Source organism: Cebus imitator, unplaced genomic scaffold, assembly GCF_001604975.1.
Source record: "Cebus imitator isolate Cc_AM_T3 unplaced genomic scaffold, Cebus_imitator-1.0 Scaffold565, whole genome shotgun sequence".
NCBI lineage: Eukaryota > Metazoa > Chordata > Mammalia > Primates > Cebidae > Cebus > Cebus imitator.
In genome coordinates, this window is record NW_016107880.1 from 36,909 (window position 1) to 49,086 (window position 12,178).

At 40.0% G+C, this 12,178-nt stretch overlaps 1 protein-coding gene across 14 annotated transcripts in view; it reads right to left on the reverse strand.

Moving 5' to 3' along the window:
- Window positions 1-2,623: 2,623 nt before the first annotated feature.
- Window positions 2,624-12,178, reverse strand: part of DLGAP1 (DLG associated protein 1) — a 980,899-nt gene continuing 971,344 nt past the window's right edge. For 11 of the 14 annotated variants that reach the window (XM_037734016.1, XM_037734015.1, XM_037734014.1 and 8 more), the window contains 2 exons: window positions 9,378-9,530; window positions 2,624-5,987 (listed from right to left, as the gene is read on the reverse strand). In XM_037734016.1, the coding sequence (XP_037589944.1) occupies window positions 5,778-5,987; window positions 9,378-9,530 (363 nt within the window). In that variant the 3' untranslated portion in view covers window positions 2,624-5,777. The remainder of the gene's footprint in view (window positions 5,988-9,377; window positions 9,531-12,178) is intronic. The other 3 variants (XM_037734017.1, XM_017515917.2, XM_017515918.2) reach the window with 1 other exon arrangement.

Genomic DNA, 12,178 nt, shown 5'->3' on the forward strand with positions numbered 1-12,178 from the left:
AAAAAAAAAAACCTGGGGAGATGCTTCTTCGACAGTACCTTATGGGGCCATCTATTGTATCTTCCAGCTCCCTAGTGTTTCTGTTTACTTTCAATAATTGAAACTGCTCAGAGAAAGAAGGAAGTGTTCATCAACTGAAAACTATGCAAATCTCTGAAGGGTAGCTACACTGGAAGAGTTATTTGTAGAGCAGTGGTCCTCAGAAGCAGTAAAAGCATCTGGATTCAAGACTACAGAAATCTGAAATTGTTGCTTATAATCTCGTACAGGAAGAATGCATTTTCCCCTCTGTAACAGAAGAGGAAATGCAGACCCTATTTGCTCCTACTTCTCCTTTTCCAAAGTGAAAGCAAGAGTTTTTCACTTGAAGAACCTCTTCATTGAGATCTCAAAAGAAGATTGCTAGTAACACTAATTTACCTGTCAAGTTTCCAGATGAAATTAGCCTTCAAGAAGACAGACAAGAAGTGTGAAGAGGGAACGTGGCAATCGCAATCAGCACTAGTGAAAGTGTTTCGTCCCATGAATAGCCACAGTTCACTCAGCTGCATGCCAGAGCTTGAACTGGCATTTATGAAAATGTTTGCTTGCTCTCAGCCATTTTCTCTAAGTTGAGGCTTGTGCTCATTTACAAAGAAGACCTCTAGAAATAATCCCTTGGCTGTCTAAACCGAGACACAGGAATCAGGAATCACACTGGGGTTTTGAATTTCTGTGATTTTTTGATGATGCCTTCCTGGGCCAGCAGTAAGCCCAGAGGACAGCGTAGGATGAGGAGGTAACACATTATTTCCCCTCTCTATGCGTTACGGGAGAGGATGAGTGACTTACAGTCACTGTAGGTAAATTTGTGCTGGTAATTAAGTTAGAGCTGAGAAAGGGTTTTCAGACAGGGCCACTAGTTAGTTTGCAAAATGAGTTGATTTGATCTTGGCTTAGCAGCTGCAAGTCCAACAACCTATTGAACAAACACGAGGTAAATTTCAGCACCCTTAAGTATCAATGGCATTCGAGAATGAACACATTCACACACTAGGATTTTTAAGATGTCGTTTATTTAAAGGAAAATCAGTTTATATTCTCAAGGGGTGGATTTCAAAGAGATAAAAAGAAAAGTCATGTTTGGAACAAACAATTTTCTTTAATTTCTATATAAAACCTAAATAACATTTTTATTTGGAGCGTGGACTCCGTAATATGGGAAATAGCTTCACTGAAATTCTGATTTCTACATACAAAAGCTAACTCATTTTGTTTTGTGATTAGCTAAAATGTTTAAAGAACCCCAATGAAACAGAAGAATTAATTTGTGAAAAGGCAAAAAGTCTAATCACGGTTCAGACTACATGAATAGTCAGGGCATGAACCAAAGTAATGAGGCCTTTGTAACCTCACAGAGATTCAGTCACTTGATTATTCCTCTTCCAAAGCAGTTTCAAAAGTACAGTGTGTTATTCTGGTGACTGGCATAGGTATTGCTTATGTACAAAACTCAGAAAAAGTGGCTCATATGCTTACTAATTTCCAAGATTGTTGCATGCAGGTGAAAAGATGGTGGGATTGGGAGGAAGCACTGTGGAAACACGTTTTAGAGTTGTGGCATTTTCAGACAATAAACAAGTACAAGTCCACACCACATCATAAAACATTCAAATTTATCCTTTTTGGGGGTCAGTTTGTATTTTTTTTTTTTTTGAGACAGCGTCTCACTCTGTCGCCCAGGCTGGAGTGGAGTGGTATGATCTCAGCTCATTGCAACCTCCACCTCTTGGGTTCAAGTACTTCTGCCTCATTCAGCCTCCCGTGTAGCTGGGATTACAGGCATATGCCACCATGCCCGGCTAGTTTTTGTATTATTAGTAGGGACAGGGTTTCACCATGTTGGCCAGGCTGGTTTAAAACTCCTGACCTCAGGTGATTCGCCCACTTCGGCCTCCCAAAGTGTTGGGATTATAGGCATAAGGCACTGCGCCTGGCCAAATTTGTGTTTTTTAATATAAAGTAAAGTTTATAAATATGACCTAAATGAAAACCAGATTAAATTGACAACGGCAAACAACTACCAATATTAAATATGGCAAGAGTGACAGAGATGGCACTAAAGGACTTGAATAAAGCCTTGGATACTGGACTTAAATCTTTGTCTTTTAATAATTGTGTCACATTGGGCAAGTCACTAAACCTCCGTGAGGCACAGGTTTTCATTATTGCAAGGATGGAATGAAAGCCACATGGCATTTTTCTAATTTTCCCTACATTTGAGAGCTGTGTAGGAAACAAAGCAGATGAAATGTATGCAGAGAAATCAAAGTAGGTAAAATTGACATAAATTTGCACATTTGAAAGGCTCATCACTCCTTTATAAAATAGACAGTAATTATCAGCTTCTGACGTGAAACTTCATGAGTGGGATTATCAGAGTAAACTTTTTAGTTCTTCGGTATTGAAACCTCTTTAAACAGGATGTAAGTTGTCCCTTCCTCATCAGCAATGAATAGCACGCATGCCATACAGTGAAAGTTAGAATGATATGCTTTTTAATTGCATAAGTATTCCCCTCAAAAGACAATGAGTTATATTTGGGAAGAAGTGGGACTCTGTAGTAAAAACACACAGACCTGAAAGCAGTGCATTAATTATTTTATTAATTTCTTCTTTTTACATTATGGGAAACATTCATCTATTTACAATATTTTTTTTTGTTCACACACAATCTAGGTAAATAAGCCTATGAAATTCCAATTCATAAAGCCATAAAAATGTTCCCCACCCCTCCATCTGAAGGCTTTCAAATGAATCTTTTTTTTTCCAAACCAAAATAATTTTTAAAAATTACATTTGGGAATTCAGATATGCTAGTGATTTACATTCCAGTTATTTAAAATATGCATCTAGACATGTTTTAAAAAAGAAATGGTAAATTCACAAGGATAAGGCTTAAATTAAAGTGGTAATGCACAGTAAAACATTAAGGAAACATCTATAAATAACAGAAATATATTACAAATAAATTAGTTCTATTTACCATTTCAAATATTAAAAATCTTTAATCCATTTCTTCATCTCTCTTTACAAAAAGGTTATGTGAATTGTATGGAAACATCTGCAAAAAATATAATAAATACTTAATTTCTTTGAACGTTTTTTGATGTGGGAGACAAACTTCTTTTGTAATCCCCCCCTCCCCAAGAAAATGCCCAACACCTTTATACCAAAGTGAAACAAAATAAGTAATTTTTCAGGGTACATACATTTTCCATTATGAGCTAAAAAACATTTCTACAAATTACATCAAAAAGAACAATGTAACAAAGGTTATGCTCATGAATGTCAGTTTCAGGGGTCAAGCAGCATTGTGTGGGGTCATGTTCTAACATCAATAATTAGCTTTTTATAAAGTGTTTGTACAATTTAAATTGTCTTTTCAAGGAAGGCAAAGGTCATGATGCCCTGTAGGCCTTGAGCTAAAAGATTTAAAATTCTTACCAAAAATAGCTTATGAATATACAAATACCTTTCACTTAGACAAGATAAATAGACCTTCTCTTGTCTCTCTTTAAAATATCCTGGGCTAAACCAGTTTCCAAAGAAAATATTGTAGGATGATCTTGAATCGTATTAGAAATCTATTTTTTAATCCAAATCTTAACTCTACCTCAGGGCACAGAGCTGTAATTGTGAGCATGGGTCTTGGGATGAATGCTGCTTCTTTCATGTTGATCTGTGAGTTCCAAGTCATTCTCAGTATTGAATGTGACCATAGGCTACCCAAGTGGCAGTTGGCCCTACTCGATGCAAGCTTTGTGTGACTTTTCATTGCTGCTACAAGGTAAAGTAAAGGTGTATTCTTTTTAAACTAGCAAATACTTGAAGCTCAAAATCTCTGTATCCTCCAATTTCACAAAGCACTCAAAGTGCTTTGTTCACCCTAGTTAAAAGTTGATTGGTTGATTTTAAAATAAGTGAGTAGCCCTTTTCTGGTAAACCACAGCAGTAAACATTTGTGCCCTGTTTATAAAGGTAGCTCAAAGCATCGATGGCTCTGAGAGGTAGCGAATTCTCTAGTGGTTTTAGAATATATCCGTGAAAATATTAGTTGCCAGAACCCATCACCTCTCTTAATTTCATAATTAAAATTAAATTAGCACCTGGCTATGAGAGTGTATTCCTTTAAACAGCTTCTCTGGTGCACGCATATTTGATGTAGGTTTCTAAAAGTCTTTCATTTTAAATTTCTAATGCTTTAGGATGTGAGCTGGACATAAAATGCCAGTGATACTTAAGATTGCCACATCCTAAGTGTTTGAACTTCAACGAGTAAGGGCATTTAAAGACAACTTCAGCTAGACACTGATGCATACTGCCCATCAACATGTCTAAAATCTAAATCAACACTCTCTGCCAAAAGCCTTGATTTCTTTCAGTGTTTATGAATCATGACTTCTCCCACCTCTTCGTGGCTGTTGACTCTCGAAGGTCAAATTTCTTCTCTCACTACCTGGAACCTCAAGATGACAGTGGCAGCTCTTTTGATTGAGGCAGCATGTCTATTGGGGTAAAAATTTACTTTAGCCATTTGACACAGGACAGAATCCTATGCTAGGTACTACTGGACTCTGCAGTGGTGAGAGGAGGCGAAAGGAGAAAGTAGATTTGAAATATGAACTACTTGGTTAAAACAGACGGATGTGTAGCATTCAAAGGGATGGTAGGAAAACCCAAACTCTTCTCTGAAAACAGCTTTGCTGCCATTTCCAGCGCTTTATAAGCAGATACGTACTTTTATATGTGGAATCAGGTAGGCCCACCTGGATGGACGCTAACAAATTAATAGAACCGACACTTTCCCTTTAAAAACAGCCGCCACGACAACAATATAAATATACACAGTACAATAAGAGTTGAGAAAACATTTCAGGTCTAGATTTTCTTAATAATAGGACAAAAAAAAAAATCCCTTATGTTGTATCCTAAACCATCAGTGCCTCCTTTGCCTTGCTTCATGTTATTGCCTTTCAGAATAGATTAATTTCCCTGAAAGATCGAATTTACAATCTTCTGCTGATTGAAACATTTGAAGCTGTGATTGATGAAGTAACAGTGAGGCAGTTTGTGCAGCTGTGAGTGTGCAGGTGACCCCAGCACCTGCCGATTTCGCTTCTCCCATCCTTGCTACACATCCAGGTCCCCCACCCCCAGGCCAGGCTTGGTCCTTTCTCTCTGTGTCCCTCATGGATTCCAGTGAGATGGTGTGATTTCTGAGGTTGGAAATAAAGTGCTCCATCTGCTTTTTAAAAAGAATAACCATTTAGGGGAAATAAAGGGAATCGGAGGCCTAGTTTCTTTCATGTGGAAGACAGTAAGTCCTAAAGGATCAACCTGTGATACTGGATTTCTGAAATACCCTATGGTTTTATATTGCTGAACAGACTAGCTCGAGAGAAATGAGGATGGCGGGTGACCTAAAGGCGTCACTTCTACACAGGTGGGTTTGGCTTTGCCCAGAAAATAAAGGGTTGGATCTCAGTATGAGGCAGGGTGACGGCATCAGGACAGGGGGCGAAGCTCGGTGAAGAAGATGGGCAAACGGGTCCGGGAAGTGGGGGGTTTCGGGGGGACTGGGGAGCGGCTCCTGCGAGATGGACAACTACACCACGACAGTGGAAGTCACTGAGCTCGGAAACAGACGGGCTCGGAGGGGAAGAGGGAGCCGGCAGAGGGGTGGCGGGGGGAGGAGGGGACAGATACTTGGCGGCGGCGGCCGGGCTGCAGGGCGCTCAGAGCCGGGTCTGCGCCTCGGGGATGTAGATCTCGATGCTCTCGGCGCTCTCGGTGGCCGAGTTCTGGCGGACCGACGCGGCGCGCTTGGCGGCCATCAGGCGCTTGCGGGCCTCCTGACGCTGCGAGCTCTCCAGCGAGCGCTCCCGGATCAGCGGCGCGGGGCCCTTCGCCGGCTTCTTTGGCACTGGAGGAGGGGCCCTTCTCTCCTGATCAAAGCAGAAGGTTCAGGACATTACACAGCTTCTCAGGACAAGCTTGGGAAAAACTGGGATAGGTCAGTAGTTAGAACACACATTTTTTACCTAGGGGTGGTTAGTTCTGATCTGCACACTGCATATCTATTTTTTTTCTTCATTATTCTGGCTTGCGTAGTCAAAAGATGCAGAAAAAAAAAAAATTCCCAGTAAGCTTAAGGCCCAGGGTAGGCTGGGTTGCAGAACTAGATTCTCTCCAAGAGAAGGAAGTGGGTATTTTAAAGGCCGCTTGCAGAAAGCCTGCGGCACCCAGCACATTGAGTGTGGTTCTCTCTGGAGACTCCAGACTCCTCCTGGTGCCAGAGATGGGCCAGGAAGCAGCGACTGCAGCAGCATCTTAGAACTCTGCTTCCGCTCTAAGGACGCAAGTCACCAGGTGCAAGCCTGGTTCAGAGCTTAAAAACATCTCTGCCCTCTCCCCGGCCCACCCACCCCCGCTTCCCACCAAACCTAACTAACCAAAGGAGGAAGAAGAGGTATTAGATTGTGTTCTTCAGCTTTGCTGGTGCTACACCAGGTTAGACCCTTTTGCACACCACACAGGAACACACAAGCAATATACAACATACAAGGTCACAGGAGAGGGAGGCCATTGATATTTCCTACACTAGAGAGGAGAGTCAGTTCCAAGGTGACTCTGACTAGGAGCCTCGGGATGACTGTGGTAGCCCAGGAAGCAATTCCAATCACAGGGGCAGAAACTGTGCCATGAAAAGTTAACACAGGATGAAAGAGGTCACTCCTCTTATCATCAGCACGCTATGAAACGGGCGACTATTTTCAATGCCACTGCAAAAACAAAAGACAGTCACCTCTTTGGCATTAAAAAAAAAATGCAGCAGGAAAGAATGACATCTAGACCAGAAAGGATTTTTAGGGAAAGAAGGCTGAAGTTGTAGACTGTGAAAGGGTGCACATAAATCTGACGTTTTCATTTTAAATAAAATACCCTCCATTCTCATAAAACGAAGTGAGAACATTATCTTAAAATACAGATTCAGTGATTCTCGAACGGGCACTCTGTGTCTTAACACCAATGCTCAGCACAGCAATTCCTCCCTGCTTGCCAGGGCAAGTGCCTGGTTCAACTTTTCACCCTGGAGTTGCCCCACCGGCTGCCTCAGGTGGAGTCTGTGTGGCTTAAAAGAGAAAAAAGGAGAGCCTGGAGTGCAAACTATGCTCTACCAACTCTGATTGTGATCGTTCATTTTTCCCCTCAGGTTCATGGGGTGAGGAAAAGCTCTGATCATAGACAAAGTCCATTAAAAAACTTAAAAATGAAGCTAACTAATGATTTACTATGTAAATATCAATTCTTTGCATCACTTCTTTTGGACATTTTAAAACTTCATTGTAGAATAACTCAGTGGATGTTTTTAGACATTTGAATACTGGGTATTTTTTAGTCATTTTCCTTTCCTTATACATTTTGGTTTTTTAAACAATGATTATGATTATTATTATTACTGAGACAAGGTCTCGCTCTGTTACCCAGGCTGGAGTGCAGTGGTGCAATCACAGCTCACTGCAGAATCAAACTCTCCAAGTTCAGCAATCCTCCCACCTCAGCCTCCCAAGTAGCTGGCACTACAAGTGTGCACCACCATGCCCAGCTAATTTTTGTAGAGACTGAGTTTCACCATGTTGCCCAGGTTGGTCTTAAACTCCTGGAATCAAATGATTCATCTGCCTCGGCCTCCCAAAGTGCTGGGATTACAGGCATGAGCCACTTCGCCCGGCTAACAATGATTATTATTATTTATTTTTATTTTTTGAGACGAAGTCTCACTCTGTCACCCAGGCTGGAGTGCAGTGGAATGATCTCGGCTCACTGCAACCTCTGACTCCCAGGTTCAAGTGATTCTCCTGCCTCAGTCTCTCTAGTAGCTGGGACTACAGCATGCCACCACGCCCAGCTAATTTTTTTTTTTTTGTGCGTGTGTATTTTTAGTAAAGATGGGGTTTCACTGTGTTAGCCAGGATGGTCTCAATCTCCTGACCTCGAGGCCCACCTCGGCCTCCCAAAGTGCTGGGATTACAGGCGTAAGCCACTGCGCCTGGCCGATTATTAATTTTTTTTTTTTTAAATCAATGAATGAGAAAGTAGGTGGATCAGCTCTGGAAAGTAAATTACCAGTGTGTGTACATTTGTAGTGTTTTCTGAAAATAACACTGATTTAAAGCTTATCTAGCATATAGTTTTAAACACAGATTAAAGAAAACTAGATTGGGTGCAAATATTTGGCTTCCCAAGTGAGAGGCCACAAGTACATCAACAATACTTTCCAACTTAACACTACGACCCCATTTTGATGGTGAGAGAAGTGGAAATGGAGGACAGTGATGAGACCATCACCCTCCTGTCACAGATGGTCCCTTGGGACTGGATTTTTCCTGGGAGCCCATTGACTTCAAGAATCCTGAAAACATGGTATGTGGCAGCAGAATGGATTAGATTGCTGTTAGCTCTCTGATAGGTGAGGGGACCTGAAAAGAATAGGGTCACCAGCATTTCAAGGGAACAGCCATTCCTAATTTTGAGAGGTTGACTTTCTTGGAACTATTTGACCCGAGGCCATAGGAAAGCAAAGGGTTAAAAAAGTCATGTTTGAAAGGCCAGCCTGGGGAGCTGGACATTGGATACCTGTGTGAGCCTGGTGGAACACCATAATCAAATGTGAAAATTACAGTTAATTAATTAAAGTAAAAGAATTTAAGTCTTTATTTCTAAACTGTTGCATGCGGACCCCAGTCAGCAATATTCCCCAAGGCAAATCAACCAAAAGCAAAACTCTTTTGAAAAAAAAAAAAAAAAAAAACCCAACATTTATGTAATTACTGTGAAACTTTATGGTAGATATTTTTAGGCTTGAACAACAGTAATGTCTTTATTACTATATTTATGAAATGATTATCAAAGTCAGTTATTTTTCAGGGCATCCTATTTTTCTTGAAAACACATCCTAGGGGTGTAAGGAAGTTGAACTCTTGCTCTATGGATTCATGCACTGAAGATGTCATTTATTTTAGTTTAAAAAGCAAAATGGAGGCAGTTCCTTCCAGTGACTAAAATGATTTAACTTAAAGTTTAATTAACAAAAAACGCCACATTCCCATTTTCCAATTCACAAAGACAGGTTTTTCTTTAAAAATATGCCTGAAACATATTACAGATAATATCCCAAATGATTACTATGTAAACATTGTCATTACAATGAAATTAATATGATATCAGCTCCATTTCACATTGTAAACAGCAGGACTGAATGCAGAAGCCTATTTAGACTGTCCAGTGTTTGTGCAGGTTTTTAAATGAACCATACAAAATCTACATTGTTCTACCTTCTTGTCAAGAGGATCCATCTGTTTCCAATTATTGGCCTTTAACTGATGAAGTTCATCAAATTTCATACTAATATTTTCTATGGACAACTGCAGCATGTCCCAAAACCCTGCCAAATCCTGGGAGGTGGGTCTTGGATGAGCATTAGGATTCTGCACAAGAGAAAGAAAAACATTCATGCTTTAGAGGCAATTCTTGACAAGCACAGGGCGAAAGAGCCATTTTCAAATATTTTAAACAACATAAGGAGGATGAGTTCCTTTTGGTTTTCAGACAGGAGTTAAGGGAGGTTACAAATGGTAATTTTATACACTCATCTGTTGGAGTCAGTGATTCTCAAATGTCAAGGTTGTAAAACTCTTCTGCTGTGATACCACATCTATCAATTCAATGTGGTATGGGGGAAGGGTCTAAATACACGAAAAATCCCAGAATGCACGATCTACTACAGGATGCATTTTAAAACACCATATTTAAATGAAAATACCATCTCTGAAAAAAATATGGAGTATGTTATTATTAGAGTTGGTATTCGACTACATGCCATACTATTTATCCAGAGAACAGATAAGGAATCGAAAATAAGATTAGTTTAAATATTCATGTTAAGTAGAACACTAGGGTAAACAAATGATTAGTAATAAAATATTGGATTTTCAAAGCACTATGTGTTTAATAATTAAGATGTTTACTAATATAGAAAGTAATTTTACCATAGGAAGTAATTTTATCATATGACTGCTTTGACAAAATCATTTGGAAATTTATTCATTTTAAATTGACTATAACGTAATACAGCAAACGTGAGAACACATTATCTCTACATACATATATCTATATGTCTGAAATGGCCCATTTGCTAAGTAATAATTAGTAAACATTCTTTAGTGTTTCAGCATTGACTTTCTTTGCCCCATCCACATATCCCTGATAACAGAATGCATGAATCTGAATTTATAAGCTCTAAACCAGAAAAAACCCAACTAGGTGTCTGAAAATGTCATAGCCTTTGTTCATCACTACCTGCAGCAGTAGCTAAAGGCATTGACGGTTAGATGGGTGGCCCTCCATATGTCAAGAGATCCTAGCTGGTATCTGGTTTGGTGACCTCTTGGTATTTCAGGCAATTGGATAGACTGTGAAACTACATGTCCTATAATACCATGAGGCCAATATATACTTTAAAACTAACCCCTAATAAAAATGATCTCAAAATTTTGGAAAGTGCAAGGTTGGTGACCATCAAAATCATAAAGACGTTTTAAGTCCTTTTAAGCACCAGTATTATTGGCCTAGCTCAAAATAAAAATAAATAAAGGCTGGGCGCAGTGGCTTCCGCCTGTAATCCCAGCACTTTGAGAGGCTAAGGTGGGTGGATCACCTGAGGTCAGGAGTTTGAGACCAGCCTGGCCAACATGGTGAAACCCTGTCTCTACTAAAACTACAAAAATAAGCTGGGCATGGTGGCCCACACCTGTAATCCCAGCTGCTTGGAAGGCTGAGGCAGGAGAATAGCTTGACCCTGCGAGGCAGAGGTTGCGGTGAGCCAAGATCGCGCCATTGCACTCCAGCCTGGGCGACAAGAGCAACATTCCATCTCAAAAATAAATAAATAAATAGATGTGTTTATAAATTTATAGTTCCCAAAGTTCCCAATAGTTCTAATGTTCATTAGAAGAAATAAATTTTAAGGTTTGTGTTTGATTCAGTATTAAAATCTATTCTAACAATGTCTGAATTAATGAAAGTATTTCTCTGTAGTATTCTGATTTGGTAAACTAAAAAAAAAAGTGTTTCTCAGTATTTAGATTTCCAGAATAGAGAGATACGAGCTTTGACAAAGTGGTTCTCAAATATAGTTTGATGATCTCACAATATATTTGGCCTTATTTTATTGGTAACTAAAACTAAAATAGACATATTTTGAAATTCAATGAAGTCTTGAGGTCACTGGGCCTATTGGTTAAATTGTTTCAGTACCTCAGTGTATGAAATGATAGGGCAGTGGAATCAGACAATGTAGGTACACTGTAGTGTTTTCTTTTCTCTTTTCCTTTCTTTTTCTAAAACACAAAAAATCAGCCTGGTGGGGGGCAGGCGCCTGTAATCCCAGCTACTCGGGAGGCTGAGACAGGAGAATCACTTGAATCTGGGAGGTGGTGATTGCAGTGAGCTGGGATCACGAGCACGGCCTGCCAGCCTGGGCAACAAGAGTGAAACTCCGTCTCAAAAAAAAAAAAAAAATTTTGAAAATTTTTAAAAATTTTTTTTTTTTTTTTTTTTTGAGAGGGAGTTTCACTCTTGTTGCCCAGGCTGGAGTGCAAGGGCGCTATCTTGGCTCACTGTAACCTCTGCCTCCCAGGTTCAAGTGATTCTCCTGCCTCAGCCTCCTGTGTAGGTGGGATTATAGGCGGTCACCCACCATGCCCAGCTAAATTTTTGTATTTTTAGTAGAGATGGGATTTTACCAAGATGGCCAGGCTGGTCTCAAACTCCTGACCTCAAGTGATCTGCCCGCCTCAGCTTCCTAGTGCTGGGACTGCAGGTGTGAGCCACTGCACCTGGCCAAAACTTTTATCTACAATTTCATCTTTAAAATTTGTACAGTGTTTGCATTCTTCTTCACAACGTGCTCATCATATATGTCTTTTAACAAGGTGTTTGTCCCTGTATCATGTACACGTTGACTTCCTCATGTACCTACTCCTCGTGTACATATTTGAGCAATATGGCTTTACATAAGCTTTCTTATATTTAGAGCACAGATAATCATGTTAATTAAGATCTGTTACACATTAGC